Source organism: Semicossyphus pulcher, unplaced genomic scaffold (assembly GCF_022749685.1).
Source record: "Semicossyphus pulcher isolate SPU_LCO1_2020_fin unplaced genomic scaffold, fSemPul1.0.p SCAF_9, whole genome shotgun sequence".
Taxonomy (NCBI): domain Eukaryota; kingdom Metazoa; phylum Chordata; class Actinopteri; order Labriformes; family Labridae; genus Semicossyphus; species Semicossyphus pulcher.
In genome coordinates, this window is record NW_027211770.1 from 15749678 (window position 1) to 15771790 (window position 22113).

General features: G+C 41.1%; 2 protein-coding genes across 3 annotated transcripts; both read right to left on the reverse strand.

Annotated features, from left to right (window-relative positions):
- Nucleotides 1-834: 834 nt before the first annotated feature.
- Nucleotides 835-11566, reverse strand: znf576.1 (zinc finger protein 576, tandem duplicate 1). The gene is made up of 10 exons (XM_069655694.1): nt 11527-11566; nt 10481-11017; nt 9512-10024; nt 5208-8833; nt 4859-5120; nt 3191-3385; nt 3015-3107; nt 2717-2897; nt 2260-2467; nt 835-2165 (listed from the first exon to the last, which is right to left on the reverse strand). The coding sequence occupies exons 2-10, from the start codon at nt 10971-10973 to the stop codon at nt 897-899; spliced, it is 6840 nt and encodes a 2279-aa protein (XP_069511795.1). The 5' UTR covers nt 10974-11017; nt 11527-11566; the 3' UTR covers nt 835-896.
- Nucleotides 11567-12719: 1153 nt separating this feature from the next.
- LOC138584796 (zinc finger protein 709) lies at nt 12720-22100 on the reverse strand. Of its 2 annotated transcripts, none has more exons than XM_069657110.1 (2): nt 18870-20286; nt 12720-14256 (listed from the first exon to the last, which is right to left on the reverse strand). In XM_069657110.1, exons 1-2 carry the CDS (start codon nt 20221-20223, stop codon nt 13022-13024), a joined length of 2589 nt encoding a protein of 862 aa, XP_069513211.1. In that variant the 5' UTR covers nt 20224-20286; the 3' UTR covers nt 12720-13021. The 2 variants fall into 2 exon arrangements, with proteins under 2 accessions (XP_069513211.1, XP_069513210.1); XM_069657109.1 differs by lacking the exon at nt 12720-14256 and adding an exon at nt 21810-22100 and having other exon boundaries at nt 15156-20432.
- Between the last annotated feature and the right edge of the window lie 13 nt (nt 22101-22113).

The following is a 22113-nucleotide window of genomic DNA, read 5'->3' on the forward strand; positions in this document are numbered from 1 at the left end:
ATTTATGCTCCTATATCTATATTGTATCTCTGTTTATGAGTGTGTATACAGTTAATATTTTCATTTTTTTCTATTCAAACTTTATCTTAGGGGATTTTTATCAATGCAAATTAGGGCAGGGTCCTGACCCTGCATCTTCCTTATTTTAAAAAGAAGACATTTTGACTTGTCATTGCAGGAAAAGCACAGGTGTAAATAATCTAATTTAAAGATGGCTCCCATTTTGCTTACTAGCATGTCATGAGGCTGCTACTGTGCATGCTGGTATAGCTTACTGTCTGAATATATTGTTTGAATATAACAGAGCCATTGTTAATTCTACATGTATCACCTGGGGTATTTCTACTGCAGTCAAAATGTCTGCTTCAAAACAGTGTATTGTACAAACATCTGTAAGCAAGCTTCATAAAAGAAAAATCAACAAAGCTTTTTTTTATGTCTTTTATTGTATACATTTTAAAATCCAATAAATTACTATTAAATTCATAGAGCCAAATAAAAAGCTCATCATGAAATGTAAATGAGGTCAGGTTAAAAACATAGTAAAAAATGGTTCCTCATCGTGGTAATTGCGATGTCAAATTCATAAATGTACAATTGTTCTGCAGCACAAAGTTTATGGCTATGAGCATATTTTTTTTACATTTCCTTTTAAAGGCAAATTCATTTTTTTCATTTGCTCAATGACACAATAAGCCACGTCACAAAGCATTTGTCTTTTAAACTGCAGCACAATAACCCCTCAAAATATGACAGCCAGTGAAAGGCATCAAGGAAAAGTTGTAAAGACATAAGAGATAGTTTTTGATAAGCCGGATTAACACTTAAAGCACAGTTTCATTCTAAACCAGAGAGCAAAATGTTGAACAACAAAAGGGCAATGCCTGTGTTTGACACTACTCTTTCCCCAAACTTCCTTGGTTATGGAAATTCAAAAAGCAGTTGTGGTTGCGTGAGATACAAAGAAAGACACAGCACTTAAGGCAGAGCACTCGAGATGTTCTTTGACAGTCCCCAAAGCGACATTTCCCCCCTTCTCCCTCTGCAAGTTGCTCTGGCCAGTGGCCTGAACCATCGTACCGTGTAGCTGCATCAGGAAGAGGACTTTCCTCCACCAGGCTGGGATTTGGGGTTTCATGTGATGTATTGACCTTCTCTACATGGGGTTGAGGCAGAACTGAGTCTTGGGTACCAGAGCTTTTTGAAAGAATGAAAGACTTGGACACCTCCAGCCTGAAGGCCATGAGAGAGAAAGGTGCGGACGCTGTCCCGTGATCCTGTCTGTAGAGGAGCCAAGAGTTGACCAAAGCCAGATCTGACAGGTACCAGAGCACCGCCTGAGGCCAGCAGGTCGGGGCCGTGCTAGTGAGAGGGATAGAGTAAAGATTTAGCAGGTCTCTGTTGAGATTAGCCGACATCTGGGCCTTCTCAAAGTTGTCAATGAGTGAAGCCATGTTCCTCTGGCCATTTCCCGCAGTAGAAAGTATAAAGCCGCAGTGTGATCTACGTAACATCAGCTTCCCATCTGAGCTTACAAACTCATCTCCGATCTGTCCGCGGGCTCCTCCCACCCTGCCTGCACCATGAACCCCAGCAACTAACAGACGCTCCAGCATTGCAGGGGTGGAGAGTTCCTGTTTGCAAAGAAACACCATACTACCTTTAGGCACCATTTTTTCTACAGCGTCTTCTTTACCGGAAATACCCAATTTAAGATCCACATGTAAGAGCAAACCGCCAAATCCAATTAATGTAGTGCAGTGGAGAGACAGTTTCCTACTGTGCATCTTCCCAGTCAAAGGAAGTGGATATTGGTCGACGGCGTAATCCCCGTCTCGTCTCAGTGACTGGCACCCTGCTTCAAAACGGCACAATATTGGTTGAGCCTTCCACAGGGGATCAGTTTGTGATTTTGAATTGTCATTTGGCATGTGCCTTTGCTCATCACTTGGCGGAGAAATTTCTCTTTGCCTGCTTGAGAGTTTTTTACTTTGCTCTGGATCACTGTCATGTCCTCTTTCTTGAACGCAACTGTCGACTGGATCCTTCGCAGGAGAAGCAAGCTTCAGCATCCGAGACAGCTCGAGGAAACGTGAAAGTGGCATTGCTTCAGCAATCAGGGGCACCTTAGTCAAGTCCTCCCAGTAGAGCCTCGGACTGGGAAACTAAAATTTGCAAGAGACAAAATCAACTTTTAGTGGTCTTACATTTGACTTAACAGAAAAGCACTCAAGAGAAAGGTCACAAGTCAGCACAAACCTTTAAAGTTCCCATGGCAATGTGGATCCCGACAAACTGTGCAACCTCTCTGGCTGTGACAGGATTAGACATGTTGGACAGTTTATTTGTGCAATTTGCAATTTCTACCCAGGTGTCCCAACCAAAATACTCTGTGAAGTAATCAATTGGCTCTCTGGTCCTCTGTCCCTCTCTTGGTGCTTGAGAATGGTTGTTTGAAGTTCGCGAACTAAGGGAGACGAAGACAAAATCAATCATGAGCAAACAAGTAAGCACCACAAACAACAGCAAAACAATTATCACAAATTGTTAAATGAGTGTTTTATATATATATTAATATCCAAAATCCTAAGTTCTCCCTTATTATTTATCTACATTATTTTTTTTACAATATATTAAATGTTAATGGCATAGAAGTATATTTTTCATCAGTGTTCCATGAAAGTCCTTCAATTAAAAAAAGTCTGGTGTACTGTACTTTTGTGACGTTTCATCTGATGCGCTGTTTGCGAGGTTCTTGTAGAAATAGGCCATTACTTCTGCTTCTGAGTCAAGCTGAGGATCAGGCAACGCAAAACTACCCACATCCTCTTCATCAGAACTCTGGAGGAGGAAGTCCCGGACGTCTGGAGAATGCTGCCATTCAGCATCAGCCTCGGCTGAAAGTTGATGGAAGACAGATGAGTCGTCCAAAGTATGATAAAAAAAAAATGTATTGCTTAAGGACGTTGATAAAGTACCTACAAGTACTGGCCATTGTAAGATAGTAAACAAACCTTGTCTACCATCAAAGTCACTGTCTCCTGGTTCTGACAATCGACTTCTTACGCTCATGTCCTGGTAGTCTGCTGGTGAATGGCGCCCTCCACCTGTTGTTAATATATTCAACACTTGAGCTCTTACTATAATATTTGGTAAAAGGAGAACATCACTGGAAAACGCAATGACTCACTTAAATTACTATCTGTTGCTTGATGTTCAGTCTGCTGGGCATCACTGGATGACCCTGTGGATAAAGTCCCAATGTTGGTCTGAGCAGCACCCACAAGAACCTCCCTCTCCTCCTCCTTCACTGGGTAGAAGATACACTGGTTGGTGTTGAACTCAGGAGTGATGCGACAGTCTCTTGTCTCCCCACTCTCCATTACTAAAAGCAAAAAGCAAAATATACATCTTTGAAAAGGCCCGCAAAGGCTAACATACTTTAAATACAGTGCAAAAAAAATGGTATACCAACACTAATGCCATTTTAATCAATACCTTTTCAAGCTAGACCAAGAGGGTGATTAGCTTAGCTTAGCATACAGGCGAAGCAGCAAACTAAAATTCTTATCACTACTAGCACTAACTACCATTTTACAATACACAATTTTGTAAAAATATTTAATCTGTGGGGAGTTTTATTGTGTGAGAAAATTAATCCATCAGTACTTGTACCAACATTTTGGTTGTTTGTTTGGCAAATTATCTAAAGCCCTTTTTACATTGCGATTCTGCCTCTGCCATTTTACATTGAACCAACCGGTGTTGGGGAAGCAAAAGACAAGTGACGTATAAACAAACAACACGAACTTCACATACAAACACACACACACTGCGCTGTTCCGCCCTGCCGGCTCCACCATTTACACTGACCCCATTTTGCCTTTGTTACCCCTCTTTACTATCTGATGAAACGACTTTGACCAGGCGTAATAGTCCCCCCTTGAAATGGCAATGTAAAAGCGGCTTGAGACAACATGTTGCACAGAATGCGCCCTCCCCGGTTAAAAAATGAAATTGCTCTTTTTAATTTACTCTTCATTACAAATTAAACATATGAGATACAGAGAGTTGATCAATAAGCTTTATCCCTGGATCCCACAGGATCTGCGGCCGGCGCGTTCTATCTGAGCCGCAGTTCTGGTCCATCAGCAGCACGAGCCCTTGCCCACAAGAAGCGTGTCTGATCCGCAGCGGAGCGGAGCGCTGGCCCAAGCAGCTGGATTTGCAAGATCACAACATTGCGCGTGTATTGCGAAATCATGCGATAACATCAACGTTAAACACACAAACAACAGTTCATTTTGCACCTCTGTGGTTGATTATCTGCTCATTTGGATATCATTCCGTGATTTTTGTGCTTCTACCATGGCTGAGTACACTACTTAAATAAAAGTGTTCTTTTTCAAGATTTCAGAGTAAAACGGGAGTCTGTAACGGTCTGTACATTGTGTTTATGAAAATCTTTAGCAGAGCAGAGCGGAGAGACGCTTCTGGGACGCGCCAGAGTCGGGCCGCGGCACGTGCTGTGGAATCACGATCATTGACTTGAATGGGCGCAATCGACTCCGGAGGTCGCGGCGCACATGGAACGCGCCGGAGACAGATCCTGTGGAATTTGAGGGTTAGAGGTTTGGGTCCATATAATTAAAGTCTGGGAGGAGCCAAAACTAGCCATATATACCCCTGCTTCACCTTTGTGTTTGTGTCTGAGCTAAGCTGATTACCTTCTGGCAAAAGCTCTCCTCATAATGCACAGAAATGTTTGTGGTATAGACTTTGTTATCTAACTCTTAAGAAAAAGAACAATTAATCGTATTTCCCAAAATACTGAACTACAGTGTGGTCTTATACTTACATGGACTGGAGGTGTTTACAATACTGACTGGCTCCACATTCCAGCGGATACTGCTGCCCTGGGTGGCTTGAGCCTCACCCAGCACAAGGCTGCACTCCTCCTTCACCAGGACAGTCCTAATATCCCGATGGTGCTGTGGTTGCATACTTTGTCTGTTTTGACAGTTGGATCCAGCCAGTGATGGATCTAAAATCATCTCTTCAACCTTAATCTCTGGACTCCCGAGGACCTGTACATCATTCTCAGCAACACTGTCCTCACCCTGAAAGGAAAACAAATTATTGTTTGCAATGTTGTGTCATCAATCTTTGCTAATGTATCACATTTGTTAGTACAATTAGCATCTCACCTGTCTTTGATTGTTCCTTGTCATCAGGCAGAGCTCCTTGTCAGCAGTCGCTTTGGGTGTAGATGTGAGGACCCTCTCAAGTATGATGCCTGGAGACTGGTCCCTATTGTATTCCTCTCCTACTTGCATTTCCTTTTCATTTGTAACCTCCTCTACACTTGTGGTAACTGACTCTGGCTCAAACATGACTTGCTTTTCAGGAGATTTCTCTGATGTGCAGAGCATGGAAGAAGATGTGGCGGAAGCAGTAGCATTGTCTGCCTCAAAATCAGGATTGATCCCACCTTCATCAATCATTTCTGAATCAGAGGCGATGGGTTGTTTTTCATACACTACCTGACATTCATCTTGTTCCTTCTCTGACTCTGATCCTCTGACAGTATCTCCATCTGCAACTCTCTTTGATACCATGTCCCTTTTTAGACGTCCTGTTACCTTTCTCTTACTTTTTGTAGCATTCCTTATAACAGTCCCTTTCCCCCCTTTTTTCTTCTGGACTAACACTTCTTCCTCTTCTTCTTTGATCTCCACTTGATGAGTGGAGCATGACACGGTCTGTGAAGTTAGAGCTTTAACAGTTGTTTCATTAGTAGCTTGCCTAGGAAGTTTATCAGTGCTTTCAACCTCTGAATTGTTGGATCCCACTGATGTATTTTGGGAAACTGTGTCTTCAATAGAAGCTGGATCGTCTCTTTCACTCTGCTCCCCAACGGTGACTAGATCTACCTCAAAAAGTAAATCCTCCTTAATGTCTTCATCCACGGTACCCTGGACTTCAGACTCTAAGCTGGGATTCTTTGGGGTACCTTCTTCTTGCTTGTCCTCATCTGATGCCAAAGGCTCTCCTGTCTCTGAACTCTTTGTCTGAGTAGAGGCACTTAAAGATGATTCAGATGGGATATTCAGATGGGTTTCACTGTTTTTCATTTGATCAGCTGGCAACTGATTGTCTATTTCTGTTGTATTTCCTATATTATCTTCATAAGCCCTTATTTCAACATCTGAGGAAGGAACAGGTAAAGATGGCGATGGAATCAAAGATGGAAAAGAGACGCTTCGCTCTCTGTCTTCTAAAGTGATCTCTCCCATTTCAGGCTCAGTGTCCCAGTCTGTGGCAGCAGCATGCATCAACCCGACAGTCTTTTCGTGCCGTTTTGGGAGCTGGTAAAGATCCAACCTGGAGACACCTTCAAAGATGTTCCCATTGGTGTAAGTCAGACCCGGACTTTCCACGACATGCACCGTTGTCTTGTGCTTCTGAAGGGAAGAGACTTCACTAAATCTTTCCCCACAGTCCTTGCACTCTAAGGCACGCTTGGAATGAGCAGAAGTTATTACTCCTTCAGTCTCCACTTTTGAAGAGGCTTTACGTTTCCTGGTGGTCTTTGGCTTGGTAGGCAGTGTCTCTGGGGGTTCACGGGAAACTTTTAGTGAGGACAACAATGAAAGCGCTTTCTGGTTCTTTTTGGGTCTTCCTCCCTTTTTCTTACCTTCTGATATGGAATTATTTTTAGACTCACTTGCTGGATGTTTGAGCTTGTTGTCTTTACTCTGTCGGGACGATTTTGGGGATTCATGAGGTGTATCCTCCTGTGTGTTGCTGGATGCTTTTGAAGGATCTAACTTGTATACTTTCAATTGGGGCTGTTTATGACCTTTCAGTAGAAGTAGAGAGTCTCCCATAATGTGTGGGCCTGTTATGTCATCCAAAGCTGCACTTGATTTTGTCTTGTCTTTTTCCTTCCTTGCCAAATTTTTCCTTCGCTTCCCATCCTTTGCATTCTTGGGCTGATCTCTTTGCATCATTTTTACTTGTTTTTTCTTAGAAACTGGTGAGGTTACAGTTTTTTGCTCAATAATGTCATGCTCATCCTCCCTTGCTACTTCTTTTTGCTTTTTCACTCTATTTTTTCTTGGATATTCTTTGTTTTCTTGCAACTGTGGTTCCTGGATTGAGGATGATGACTTTAATTTAGCTGTAGATAAGTGTCCCACTATCTTGTCTATCTTTTTTCCCTTTCTTCCCTTCTTCTGTGATGATACTTTTTTCTTTGAGTGATTCATTGTTGATGTTTTGCCTCTTAACACTTCTTCCTTAGTTGACCTATGCTGCTGTGCTGGTTTTTTCTGTTTCTTGTTCTTTTTGTCTTTGCTTTGTGGGCCAAATTTAACAACAAGATGAGATTTTTTTGTTCTTTGGCGTTTGGCAGGGGTGGTATCAATTTGGAAATCATCTTTCTCTATGGATCCAGACAGTTCTTGCATGTATCCTTGAAAGAAAAACGCTCTCGCTGATTTCCTTTTCCGCACTTTCACCAGTTCTTGAGCTGACATTACATTTATGGGTAACTCTGTAATCTGTGATATCTGCTTGGCCTCTGATGATGGTGATACTTGAGCAGATGGATCCACTATTTCAGACAGGTTCTCCACCATCTCCTGATCCTCCGTCCCTTCTAACGGCAATTTCTCAGATCGTTCTTGTTCAGACGGTTCTTGTTCATTTGGCTCTTGTACATCCTGGCGCATACATGTCTTTTTGGTGACAGCGTTATCAATGACTTGGTGGGCCTGATCTAGACTTACGGTTTGCATCTGTGTATCAACCTCTTCCTTGGGATTTGTTTCAGATTCCCTTGGAGTTTGTGTAAGTGGGTCTAGTGGAACGACAGGGCAAGAGGGAATGTCCTGTTGTCCAGTCAGCTCCAACTCAACAGTAAAAGGTTGGAATGACAGGCTGGTTTCCGGTTCATCTATTACCATCTGTTCTGCAGCCCGATCCGGAGTCTTCTCCAGTTCAGTGGTTGTTACCAAAGTGGAGGAAGAGATTTCATTTTGCGACACAGTTTGGGATTGTTCAAGCTCCACAGTTGGTATCAAAGCGGGGGTAAGTTCTAATATCACGGTTTGCTCCAAGTTTTGTTCATTCTGACAAAGAATTTGATCCATATTATCACAATGAACTGCACTAATATCTGGCTGTTGAAGAATGTTATGCATCACCTCTCCCTCAGGTATCTCTGTTTGTTCAGTCTGAACCAGTGTAAGCTCTATATTTTCAACCGCTGCTATGTGGGAACCTAGCTCTGAGAACGAGGGGTTTTCCAACTGTCCATCTGGCGTAATAGGTTCCAGTATAATCGTTTGTTCCATCGGGTCACATTTGTTATTTAAAGGGTCCAATTCAATTGTCTTACATTCAGGCTGTTTCAAACCCATAAAATCTATTTGTGGTGGATTGAGATTGAAATTCATAGTTTCTGTCAGTTGTGATATCTGCTGCACCTCCAGTGGTGGGGCATGAGGCGGCACCTGCCCCAATATTACAACTTGGTTCACTTTCTGCACATTTCCCAAAGATTCAATAAGCCTGCGAATTTGCTCCGTGTCAATATTGGCATCAACTTTTTGCAGAGGTCCATTGGCCTCCAACTGAAGTAGTGTTGGTTGGGAGATAGATATTGGAGTAATCATTGGTGTATTTTGTTTCACTTGGTGTCCAACAGGGAGAGACTTACTGGCCGCAGCAGGCGATAAAGTGTGCTTGGTTTTCATGTGATGTAGCCGTGTCTTGGTACTCTTAAAAGTGGCCTTGCATTCAGAACAAGGATACTTTGTGGAGACGCCTAAAGATAATAAAGGAAGAAAGTTAGAAGGCATTTTGACGTATTTTCTGGAATATGAAAGTAGAAATAGTTTGTTTTTAATAATTTTATATTTTTTTGGTTGCACAGATACATAATTTTATGGCTGATGATGACAGATAATTATTTGTTTGTTGTGGCCAATACAATACGAAAACTGATATTAATTTAACAAAAACAAAAATGAGAATTGGTCAATAAATATATATTTTTAAGATTGTTTTTGTAATAAAACACCAATTTTTAGAGAGTCTTCGTGATGCCTTTTTTCCATTTCCCTACTTTGAACTCCCTATATAGTGAGTAAGGATAGTGAATGATTTTGGACACAACCTGTATCGCTCTGCTTCAGGTGTTCTTAATATTGTTGATTTATGTTACAGCAGACAGTCTTACATTACATTACAGTTGTGTTGGCCGAGCCCAATAGACGCTGGAATAAACAAAAAATAATACTCTTGTTGTCATGTATTACTGATTTCAACTGTTTGTAGTTTTAGAACTGTTGTATATAACCAATATCACACTCAAAGTCATGCTGTTGCACTGAATATCAGCACGGCTGTGACCATCTTCACCAATCGGCCTGCAGCCTCATGCCTATGATCAAGTAACAACAGTGCTGATATTCAGTTCGACATAACTCCCTCTTTTTCTTACCTTCATCTTTCTCCAGTTGTGCTTTATCTGAGATGTCTCCCCCTTCTCCCTCAGCTCCCTCTTGCAAGTGTGACAGTGCATGTTTCTGCAGAACTTTGGACATGGTGAACCTTCGTCCACACTCCTTGCAAATATACGGCCTCTCTCCAGTGTGTGTGCGGCGGTGATACTTCAGCAATGTCATTGTTTTGCAAGCTTTGCCACAGTCGGTGCAGGCATAACCATCCTGGCCAAAATGAATTTTCTTGTGAAGGGTGAGCTCTGAGGATTTGTTGAAGGCCTGGCCACAGATCGGACACTTGAAGGGTTTCCTCTCTATGTGGGCCTTCTGGTGGGCCATGAGCTCTATGGAGTTTGTGAAGTGGCGGTCACAAACGTAACAAGCGAAAAGGGCGTTCCTCAGGATGCATTGTTCATATTCTGCAGGGTGGTTCAGCTTCAGATGACGCTCTTTACTCTTGTGATCACTGAAGATGATGTGGCACTCGAGGCACTGCAGGGAGAGCTGAGATGCTAGAGGGAGGAGGATGAGAAGTTTACAGGTAACAAACATCTCTATTCTCAGAATAACCACATTTCCTTTTACAATAGCTTTATTCGTGGTCTTTATTTTTTCTTATTTAACTTTCTACTGATTGTTGAACCAAAGCAGTAGTCTAGCTGTGACCTGCAGTGTTTTGTTTGGCTGCTACTGAACACGAGAAACTATTGACTGTATAGGATCTTGATACTCTACCTGCATGGTTAAACAAAACTTAGACATGATCTGCTAAAGAATACTATTGTTTAGAAGTACACTGGAAAATTATTATTAATGACACAATTTTCATAATAATTCATTACAAATAAACTGGTAAAAATATGTTAACATAAGTTAGGTAAAAAGCTAGTAAGTTAAACCAAACTGATATTTAAAGCCAAGAGATCAGTATGAAACAACAACGACACATACAAAATAAAATTACTCACATGTAAGAGGCATATCCAGCGGCTTGGACATGTCCATTTTCAGTGGATCAATCATCGCCTTCTTTGAAGGAACATATTTTCTACCATCACGTACACCTTGGTCCTTTTTCTTTGACTTCTGCCCATCACACTCAGGATTTGTATTTCTCTCAGGTACTGGTTCAGTGGGGGCACTTGGCTTTGAAGCAGAGTCCATCTCCATCCCTCTACTGTTAACTGAGAGCTCAGTGAGAGGCTGAACAGCAGCTTCATTCTGCTCTGCTTGTGTGTCTGCCACACCTGCAGGTCTTTCTGCAGTTTGCACCTCTGTCCCATTTTCCTGTGGCATGATTGGTGTTTCAGTCTCTGCTGTAGCAGCGGATTTGTTCTCCTCCTCATGTGCATCTGGTGGACTTTGCGCTGGCAGAGCTTCAGGATGGGTGTCCAGTTGTGCCTCTGCGGTTGCTGTGGTCACTGGGTTTGGCTTACTGTTTGACTGGGTCGGACTCTGCATGGCTCCTTGCCTCTTGGCTTCTCAAATGGACTGCTTATATGCGTCTATAAAACATCCAGGAAACATGCAAGAACATGTGTAATACAAACTTATTAAACTATTTTATAAAAGAAGGATGCTTTGCCTTTTCGAGTGTTTAAACAGCAGTGATCAGCATCTTTTCTCATCTACATGGCGACAGCTGGGAGGCAGAGAATGAATGGATTAAAACATTTGTATTACAAAAGAGGACCTGGAGGGACACGGAGGGTAGCCTAACCTATATATTATAACCTAAATTATAAACTTTCATTAGCATGAACAGAGAGCTGTCCCAAAACAGGCTTATGATTTCCATGAACAATTCCTCCGTAATATCCACAGATACATAGATAATGGTAGCCCGGTGAGCTAGCCTAAATCCACTTATTTGAGGTAAAACGGGCTAAATGTTAGCATTTCCGGTTTGTTACTGCCCCAAAGATGCTAGATATTAACTCGCTCTCTACAGCTCCCTGTTTAACAGACTACCGTATAGCTGTATGAATGCAGGAGGATGTACATTTTACGTTACCTATGGTGAATCGTCGTCCAAAGCATCTTCGCGTCGCTTCGCACAAAGCCAACACAGAGGAGCTGCAGAACAATGACGTCACGACTGACAAGGCCGCAGAGGGGTCATGGGAGTTGTGGTTTGTCACTCTACTCTCTATTTTGAAAAATATGTCATTAAATATATTCTTCTTTGTTTCAGTCAGATTTTACGTTCATGAAACAAGTTCTTATTAGGATATCATTACCGTCATATATTACCTTTAAACAAAGAGATCAAAACTTTATATTTTTAAAACTTTTAATCCATGTAAACGTTTCAGTAATATGCCTGATTAAACACACCTCTTGAGTGGTTCATATTTATGTTGTTTTTCTTTTGGGCATTACTTTGACATGTATCTAATTACTTTTTAAATTTTACTTTTGCAGATCAGAGAATGTGCAAAAAAGTTTTACATTGCATGAAAGTATTTGAGCTCCATCAGCTCCTACTGTATAAATAATTTGGCCAATTCAAATTTACAACTTCTAATCGTGCAGACTAATCAACCGTATTATAAGCATATAGTAATGGATTCTTTATAAGATAGAAAATGCATGCATATCCTGCACTCTTGATGTTTCTAGTTTCTATATGATCACTTTCAAATTCAAATAGCCATTATCATATTTAAAATTTGCTTTAACTCCTAAAATACTAATACTAAAATTTTCAGCCATAATAACTTACTGATATATCAGCTACAGGTTTTTCATTAGGTGATTTCAGCTGTTAATGTAATTTTCACTTCAATTTAATGCAATTATAAACTTGGTATTATTTTTTGCATTATTTTATAATAAATTATGAGATTTTGTTTTTGTACTGGTTTATTTAAAAATGTTAAATAAAGTAAGTTGTATATTTATTTTAAAAAAATTAATAAAACATCAGGAACATTTACTCTTTGCATGAATATTTGAATAAGCCCTCAGTATAAGTTATATGACTGAAAAGAAAAGGCAATGCCAACGAGTAATGTAAACCACTGACTGACACTGTCAGTTGTTTAATCAATTACGTTGTTAGTGTCTGCACAGTACTGCCTTCTACATGTTTACACTGCATTGTGTTAAAAAATCTAAAATGCATTTTTTTACCCACACAGGAAGACAAACGTTAAAACAAGTTAATGCATTAAATTTTATTTGGTTTTACAAATAGAGGTAGAATATACGTTATGATTTTGCCCATATGGCTCTTGACTATTTAATCTCAGTTAAAAATACAAAACAAAAACCTGTAGAAAAATCTCATTGCATCAGGCTGTTGAACTTTTGAGGCTTCCTCCTCTTCCTTTGTCCCATGGATTTTTGTCTGTAATGTGGGGTAACATGATATATATTCAAAATCCTAAGCACACTAGATACACATGATACATGGTTTAAAAATGAATCAAAGAAAATCTTTACATTGTGTTGCTTCGGCCTGGGCACCAGTATTGCTTCTGCCTTTACTTAGTAAGCCTTTGATTCTATAGATCCTGTGGAATCGGCAGCTCCCCAGTTGCATGTTTGATATAATGCAAATGCAGCTGTCCCACTTCATCAAAGCCCATATCACAAACGCAGCACTCCCACTCCCAATACTTCTGTTCACTGTACATCTCACTCTCCAGCTCCTGTCCTGTTTGTAGCTGCACACTTTCTGATTCGCTGTCTCCAGAGCGTACACCATCCCCAAACTCAGCATCGTCATACAAAGTTTTTGTTCTGCTCTCCTCCATTCCTGGCAGCTCATCCATGTTTGAATCCATTTCCCCATCGACAGTAGTCAGGGTACGTCTCTTCATTTTGATCAGTCGCTTCTTGGCAATAATTGCAGATTTCTTCATCCCAAGAGGCATCCCACTGGACCCAGCATAAACTTTAGGGTGTCTTTTTCTGTGTGAAATAAGATTTCCAGGATGGGCAAAGCCTTTCCCACAGACTGTGCACTGGAAAGGTTTTGCTCCAGTGTGGGTATTGTAGTGATTTATAAGTTGTGTATGCAAGCGGAAGCTCTTGTTGCAAATTTTGCATTTATGTTGCTTCAGATAGTGACCCTGCAGGTGTTTTTCTAGTGACACTTCATCGAAATATCCTTTGGAGCAACTTAAACACCAAAACGGTCTCAGTCTATGGAGCTCAGTGTGAGACATCCATGACTTCTCAGAGGTGAAGGTTTTGTTACACTGACTGCACCTGGGAGAATCTGACTTTAATGACGCACCTAACCTGTGAATTCTCTGGTGACTAAGTAGCCGTGCTTGCCTGATGAATGCCATCCCACAATCTGGGCACTCATATTTTCGCAAACTCTGGACACTTTTTCTTGCAGGAGCCTGTTTGTCATGCAGCCGTTGGTGTTTCGTGAATGAAACCAGGTATTTATAAACCTTCCCGCAGACCAAACAAGAATGAAACTTGGGTTTCTTTTTCTTTGAGACTCTGTCAGCTCCAGCATCTGGTATTAAGCCTGAGGGGTTTGTTTGCAACGATGTGCTCATGTTAGACCCATCTCCATCACTACCTCTGTCCTCGTCTGTGTTTTTACCATCATCTACTCTCCTGAAGTCCCGTTGCACCTCAGGGTTCCTGTTCTCTCCCTTGTCAGCTTCACCCTCCTCCTCCTCCTCCTCCAGGGCGTGCTGATGCAGGTGAGTGTTGAAGACCTCCCGGTCGGTAAACTTCAGGCCACAATCCGTACACGCAAGGCTGCACTGTTTAGCTACAAACAAAGAAAAAGACCAATTTAGATCATTAATTAGTAAAAACATTATCACTTCATGTGCTATATTGTCTCCATCATGATATTGTGAGTACATAAAATAAACTAGCAGACATCTGAATTCTTTAAGGAACTTATTTTCTAAGATGTTTAAGCGTTAACTTGGCAGTCTGGTTATTACTGGTTAAGTTGCCAATGTTTAACTGAGGCTTATGGCTCTCCTCTTCGTTCAACAATTGGTGAGAGGGAATAACAAGTCAAGTGCTGAGTCTTAACTCTTTTCATTGCACATTAGAACATTAATATTTTGGCCTTGTGTAATGTGAAATTAAGTTGAGCTGAAACATCTAAGGAGCCTTGAGCTCAAATATTTATGGCACTTCAGCTGTTCAGCGGGTTGGATTCATTTTTAGGTTGTTTTCATGTTTGTTAACTTAGAAAAAGCATCTTTCAATTAAAGAAATCACATTTCTACATTTTAAATATTAAATCAGGTACCAGACCAAATGTGAATGATTTCCTTTTATATTAATTTGCTAATTATACATTGAAATTAATTTATCATTTAAGGGCAGACTGAGAAATAGAATCAGTTTGCAGTTTTTAATTGCAAGGTTTGAAATGCACGGCATAACTTTAATTTCAATTATTCACCACAAGAAAAGTAACTATTCAGGTGGCACATACGTGATCCTCCGTGTATAGAGCAGCCATCTTTAGGTAATTCATGTATAAAAAAAGATTTTGAGAATAGTTGAATGTCAAACAGTTTTTAACTAATCAGAAGATGAGCGCCAATCAGTTAAATCTTTCACGAAACCAGATGGCGATTGTGTAAACATGCATGTCGACTTAAGTGAGACTGAATTAATCACGCAAACAAGAAACTTCAGGGAAAAATTAATCTATTTATTTTACTTTTAACAGAGCTTTTCTTCTTTTGTTTCAGAAACAGGAAGTTAAACAAGTAGTCCATGGGCGTATGTTGTGCATCTAGAGTAATTCATTATTAATAGAGCAAAGAAACATCTCTTCTACAATACAAATACTTTTTTTTAACTATACACTACAAGTAGTTAGCGAACAACCACCCCACATGAAAGTGTCATTTTAGTTTAAGTCATGAATAAATCTTCCCACTACACAGACATGTAACACTGAATAGGACATGGGAGCTAAAACATCAGTAAAACATATTGTACACAACCTCCGATTACTTGACTGTGAACTTTGTTTTCTGCTCTAACTAGCTGTAATGTTTTCTTCTTTTTACTAGTCGACATAAGCAGTGCATAATGTTGAATTTCATATGCCCCCTCTCTGAACCTGGCAAACCTCAGGCATTTAAAATGATACTGGCAAAATAAGAATACATGTCTTGTGCAGATTCCTCTCAATATCTCCATAAGTTTTGTAATAAAAGTGTCGCTTTTTATTTCTCTCGGAAATGGTTTAACCATTTTGACAAATGTATGAACTTTCATACTTCAGCCAGTGATCCTCAAAGAGATTACCAAGGTTCAACAGATCGAGTAAAACAGGGACAAACTATCCATTTGTGACATCTCATCTCACAAGTTTATAAAAGTTGTCTTCAACATATGTACATAAACTAATCCAGTGTAATGGAAACCATGGGTATAGGAATATAACATAATATTTTTCTAACATAAAGAATCATACATAATATACAAATGAATAGGGAAAGCATCTTTCTATCGATCAAAACAAAGTCCTCATAGGAATTTTTGTAGCTTAACACATTTAAGTAGTTCGGCAAAATCAACAATCTACAGTGTCTTTATCTCAGTCCTTTCCGTGTAGTTCAGTCTAAAACACCCTACGAGCATGTTCAGTATAGTGCTGGTGCAAATCAGCTTCTTGACAAAAAGTAGTTCCACATTGAAGGCAAGTAAGGCCATTGGTATCTCCTGATGAGACAGCAGCGGGGGCATCACTCTGCCTTCTGTAATCACCGATACATTCCTGGTGATGATCGATAAGGTCCTGTATTTCACTGAAGGTCCTGGGGCAAATAGAGCAGTGATACGAGTCATTGTTACAGTGCTGAGTTTCGTGTTTTTGTAACGCAGTTGGTGAAAGAAAGGCTTTGCCACAATGTTGGCACTTATGGCTGTTTTGTGACAGGCTGTCTGGTTTCATTGGAGAGGATGGACAGGACTTCACTTTGGTGTCAGCAGAGGGCATGTTAGGTTTTAGAGGCTTAGAGGTCATAGCAGCGCCGAGTCTATAGCGAACCTCATTCGGGAGGCGGAAGCGGACTTCATCGTGCCAGGCGAGATGTTGCTGCAGCTGATTCTCAGTCCAAAAGCCTTGGCAGCACAGGGCGCAACAATAAGGCCGGCTCCTTGCCTTGGTCTTATGGCTTCCTAGCTGTTCCTCTGTTTGGAAAGCTTTCCCACACTTGTCACACTTAAAGAGGAATTTGGCTGTATGCTCGGACAAGCGGCTAAGAAGTGGGGAAACCTCAGCCATGGTGACGGGTGCTTGGATCTCCTGTTTAGACTCAGGCTTTACATCCAGACACACCTTCTTATGGTCCAAGAGGGCACCTGCAGAGCTGCACTGCTTCCCACAGTCGAGGCATGAGACCAATTTCACAGGCGAGGGGTCTGATCTGATAGTCTTCTTTCCTGTACAGACAGGACTCTCTTTTACTACAGCTCTTTGTTTGGATGATGAATCTTCTGTCTTTTTGACTTCCCTACTTGAGGCCATGGACTTATTATTATTCAAAGGAACCTTATTTTTGCCTTTTATGCTCTTCGAGTGCACCTGCCATTTGTGGGCACGCAGACCTCTTGCTTTAGCAAATGTCATAGAGCAGAGGGGACATTGGTGAGCTTTCTGTTTCAGAGTTAAAGACATGGACTCACTCTTATTAAAGTTCACATCAACCTGTTCTGGAACTTGGTCAACCAAAGCGAGGCAGTCTCTTTTACCATGCTCATTTTCACAGTGAGCAGCTAGAAGTGAACGCTGCACAAATGTCTGTTTACATTCTGGACATGAAAACTCAGGATGTTTCGGTGTGCTGCTGCTCTCCGTACTCTTGTCTGAATCGAGCTCTGGTTTGGTTTGACACTGAGGATTAAACATCTGGTGGCGCTGAAGAACACGATGGTTAAAAAACTGTTTGCTGCATTTGTTGCAATGAAAGGGTCCGCCCTCTGTCTTGTGGCTTACAGCTTTCAAATCATCATCTTTTAGCACGGACCATGAAAGTTTCTTTTCTTTGTGCCATCTTTTGTGGGAGCCGAGCGCCGAGTTGGACATGAATCGCCTCCCACATTCAGAGCAGTGAAATAGTCCTTTACTTGAGTCTTCCGGTTTAGATTTCACAAGCATTACGGACATGGGCAATTTGGTTTTTACTACAGGTTTGTAACCCTCTGCATGAATCCTTTTGTGAAAATTCAAAGCTCCAATCACTGAAAAGCTTCTGTCACACTTTTTGCATTTGTATTTCAAATTGGGTGTATTTGGGTTTTCCATCTTTAGCTCCTCACTCTTCATTTCATGCTTAACTTCAGTCAGATATATTTGTTCAGAGCTTGTGCTAACATTCATACTATCCTTGTGCAATTTTAGATTGTCATTTTCAGAGGGCTCCGACTTATAATCAACAGCTTGCCTGTCTCTTTTAATGCAAAGTTTTTGATGGGCCCTTAAAGAAGCCTTGTTGTTGAAATACGCGAGACATGTTGCACACTGGAGATCCTCCACAGTGACAGTGGATCGGGGTGATGATGGAGAGTGGCCAGTCTCGTACCCGTGGCTTTTCATGTGAAACTGAAGTGCTTTGGCCCGTGAGAACAACTTCCCACAGTCGGGACAGCTGTACGTGTTCTTTTTCAACTGCTCAACCTGATGCTGGAAAGACTTAATGGGCGGTGGGAGTAACTGGTCATTATGCACTACCTGGTGTCTGAGGAGGCTGGAAAAAAGGCGAAACGACCTGCTGCAGAGCTCACATTTGTGATTTCCGTTTTCATGTTTTCGCATGTGTAATGCCATAATGCCCCTGTGACGAAACTTTCTACCGCACACCGGACAAGCAACCTTAACACCGGAGCGAGGGTGTCCATTAACTGAGTGCAAAGATCCTGCCTCACCTTTTCGTAGCCTCAAATCTACACACTGTGTCGGATTTTGCTTGTGGTGGGAGTAAGCTCCTAGAGACCAAAAACCCTTCCCGCATTGTTCACAATGATAAATCTTTGGGCCTAGAAGGGTTTTCTTTGGATTGTACTCTTTCTTAGTGACTGAAATGTTCTCTTTCTTCTGTGCAGAGCAGTTTTTCATATGGTTAAATAGGCTAGCAGCATAGGAATAAGACATCATGCAATCGGGGCATTGGAATTGTTTTCTTTTGGGATGATGCAACTGATGAGAGACTAAAGCAGACAAACGTGAGAAGCTTTTACCACACTCATTGCATTTAAAATTTTTCTTGTCTAATCCCTCTGTCTGGTACATTACATCATTGTTTGTGTTTTGATTCTTGTGTTGCTGTATGTGACTGCAGTGTGCTGCAAAGTTACTGGCCTCGTGGCCACATGTGTCGCATGTGTGAACTGCCTCTGACTGACCTTGAGTCTGTTGTCTTCTCTTACGAATGCCATGCCACATTCTGTGAACGCGCAGTGATGTAGCACTAGTAAACCAACGGTAACAATCTGGGCAATCAAATCTTTCGCCTGTCGTTGTACTCTCGGCCTCCCCCTCTGTCAGTGCACTCTGCATGTCATCTTGCTCAAAGTCAATTTGCACAATTTTCAAATCCATCTCTGGTTTTGAACAAACTCTGCTGTGGAAAACTCCAGTGTCACAGTCGTCTCTTTGTTCCTGATCCGATTCACACAGCAGCTCAAGATCAGGATTCAGGTCTTGGATGGGCTCGTCCTCAGATTCACTTGCACTTATCACCTGTACATTAAAGTCCCCAGGTTCATAACTCTCCATGTCGTCATCAGTCTCATTTACATGCAAGTCTTCCTCCGCCATACTGGTAGGAATTATATTCTCCGACTCCACTAGTTCCTGCTCAGTGTCCTGTCTTACACTTCCAAGTGTATGATGTTGAGGTGGCAGGGAGGTCTGGGCCCCCTTCTCTGTTTCTTTGAAATTATCCGTGTGATGAAGTTCATGGGAGTGAAGTGCTGAAGCCCTGGAAAACTTAAGCCCACAATCTTTACATTCAAATGCCTTCTTCTGTAGCTGACACACTTGATGAAGAAACGACTTTGCTGGGGTCTCATCGCTGTGGGCGGTGCGCTTATGCCTGTAGTAGAAAGTTAGAGTCATAAATACTTTTCCACATTCCTCACATGGGAACTTTTTCCCAGAATCTTTTGAGAAATTTGAATGCCATCGCTGATGGTTGAAGAGAGCGATATAGCTAGTAAAAGCCTTATCACACTCACTGCAGTGAAATTCACTGCAGTTTTTCTTTGGTTTTTCTCTCATTTCCTCTGGAGAGCATTGACTGTTGCGACTAAATCTTTGATGTGTTTTAAGGCGCATCGAAGCTGTAAAGGCTTTACCACATGAACACTTAAAAGGTTTTTCAGGAGTGTCTGTCTGGTTTTCACTGAGCTTGGCTTCAACTGTTGACTCCTCAGTGTGAAACTGATCTCCTGAACTCCTGTTCTTTGCCTTTATTAACTTTTCCTCATGACAACGACGGTGTGCATCAAGAGCTGAAGCTCGAGAATAACTCCGGCCACAAGACTCGCACTGAAATGACTTTTTTTTCAAATGTTCAAGGTCTTTAAAAACTGATTTGGAGGCCTGCGTGTGTGAGCGCTGATGGTTGAGAAAGTGTCCGAATACACCATAACATTTGCCACAGTCTTGACATTCATAGGTGTGTTGATTTGTTGTCCCAGAATTTTGTTGAGTACTAGACACTCTTTGTGAGGTTTCCCCATGTTGCGTCTCCATGTGCAAGTGGAAGTCACTTGGCTCAACAAATGAGAGTGGACATAAAGTGCAGGAATGGGCTGTTTCAATATCTTTTTCTGCATCATGAAAACCCTCAGATTGTTCATCTAAATTTGCGCTTTCTTGCAGGTGCTGATGGCGATGCTCCAAGCAGGCTGCCTCCTCTTTGAAGGCTTCTCCGCAATCCCGACAGCAGAAAACCCCAACCCCTAAAAATAGAAAGGGGAGAATAGGAGGTCAAAGCCACTGCTGATTCCAGTTAAAGAAAGACCAATAAAACAAAAAACAAAACACAGAGATCACAAAAAAACAGATGCAAATCATGTCTTTATTTTAAAATATTATTAATGGTTACAGTATTATAGGAAGCCTTTCAAATAAATTAGAAAGGGGGCATCACATACAGCACATAAGCCAAGAGACCAATTCGTAGTTCAATCATTTACTTATTTAAAGGATTACGGCAGAACGTGTTGCATTTCTAAATAAAGTAGAAGTTACAAAATCCCCAAATTGCAATAGTGCGATAGCACAACAGGGTTGTGAAAGAAAATAGTGTTTTTCTTTACCGATAGCTGATGCTACTTTCACAGTCACATCTAATGGTATAGTTTGGGTTTAGCTTAAAAGCTGAGTCACTTCAAAAATGAACAACCATGTTATGAAAACAAAAGGTTTCCATATTATATCCAAATTGACTGCAGTTTTACTGATGAATCAGAGAACTTTAACAGCACCTTACTGTGCGGTGCTTTTGATATGTGATACAATTCGTTTAAACAGCCATATACTTTAGGCCTATATGGCAATTTAAATAATAATAATTAATATTATTGGCAGGTTAATATTATTGGCAGAGCGTCACATCCAGAAAGGCTGAACCTTCAGTCTGGGATCACACCAGCAAGTAAAAGAGAAAGAGACAACAGACAGTACTGATGCTGCCTTCAAGTGGCATTCAGTGCATTCAGGTAAATTAAGTACACAATATTCTTGTGTACTTAGTGCCAGTGGTTAAAGCAATGACAACATTGCTTTAACAAAATAACTAAATAAATAGATACCAAAATCCCCCTTATTGTTGTCTTTAGAACAATACATGTTTTTTCTTTTATGCATTGCCATGCCAACAAAATACACAAGTAACTCCCACTCTCTTCATTATATTATTGTCAACAATGGACTTAAAAATAGTAACAATATTTCAATTTACAAAGACATCAGTGAGGTGTCGTTCTTGTTCATCCCTTGGCATTTAAACATCTCACCCCGGGTTGGAAGTGGCATTCTAATGTATGTGCATTGATTGTATGTTAATTTTGATTACAAAAAGAGATGCCGGGATACAGTATAAGCTAAGAAGAATGAACATCCATGAAAAAGACTTGGATAATAGACCCTGAGTTGATATGTAAAGGAACAAGTTAATGCAGCATTATGCTAATTGTAAGCATTAAACATTCGCCGCAAAATGACAAGAGGTTCATGTCCCTGCGCTGAAGTTGGTGTAGGAGGTAGCTAAGCCTGAGCACACTGTTCGTATCATAGTCAGGTTTACGCGTTACTGGCGGGTACCGAATACTTACTATCAGTTTCATCCTCTGGAGACGGACCAACGCTTTCTTCAGATGTTGGGTCTACACTGGCGGGTTTCTTTTCAGCCCCGTCCTCTCTGACCGCAGCAGCAGCTTCGTCCATCTTGGCGTGGCTCTGTTTGGTAGCACTAGCTTACTCGAGCTAGTGCTGGTTAGCTTAACAGCGTCACCGTTGTTGCAAAATGTTTTTCTCTTAACCGCAGTCACTCAACCCAGAACGAGGTAAAAAAGAATGAAAATATTTTTGCTAATCTAGTCCATTACAACATAGCATTTTGTAAAAATGTTAGCAATA

What these genes read in the sequence shown, in the direction of transcription:
- znf576.1 (XM_069655694.1), bottom strand. Translation starts at nt 10,973, where the DNA reads ATGCAGAGTCCGACCCAGTCAAACAGTAAGCCAAACCCAGTGACCACA. An exon ending in ACAACTGGAGAAAGATGAAG is followed by an intron (nt 8,834 to 9,511) that starts GTAAGAAAAAGA and finishes TATTATCTTTAG; the next exon opens with GCGTCTCCACAAAGTATCCT. An exon ending in CAAGGAACAATCAAAGACAG is followed by an intron (nt 5,121 to 5,207) that starts GTGAGATGCTAA and finishes TTTTCCTTTCAG; the next exon opens with GGTGAGGACAGTGTTGCTGA.
- LOC138584796 (XM_069657109.1), bottom strand. Translation starts at nt 21,921, where the DNA reads ATGGACGAAGCTGCTGCTGCGGTCAGAGAGGACGGGGCTGAAAAGAAA. An exon ending in TCCAGAGGATGAAACTGATA is followed by an intron (nt 20,433 to 21,809) that starts GTAAGTATTCGG and finishes TTCTATTTTTAG; the next exon opens with GGGTTGGGGTTTTCTGCTGT.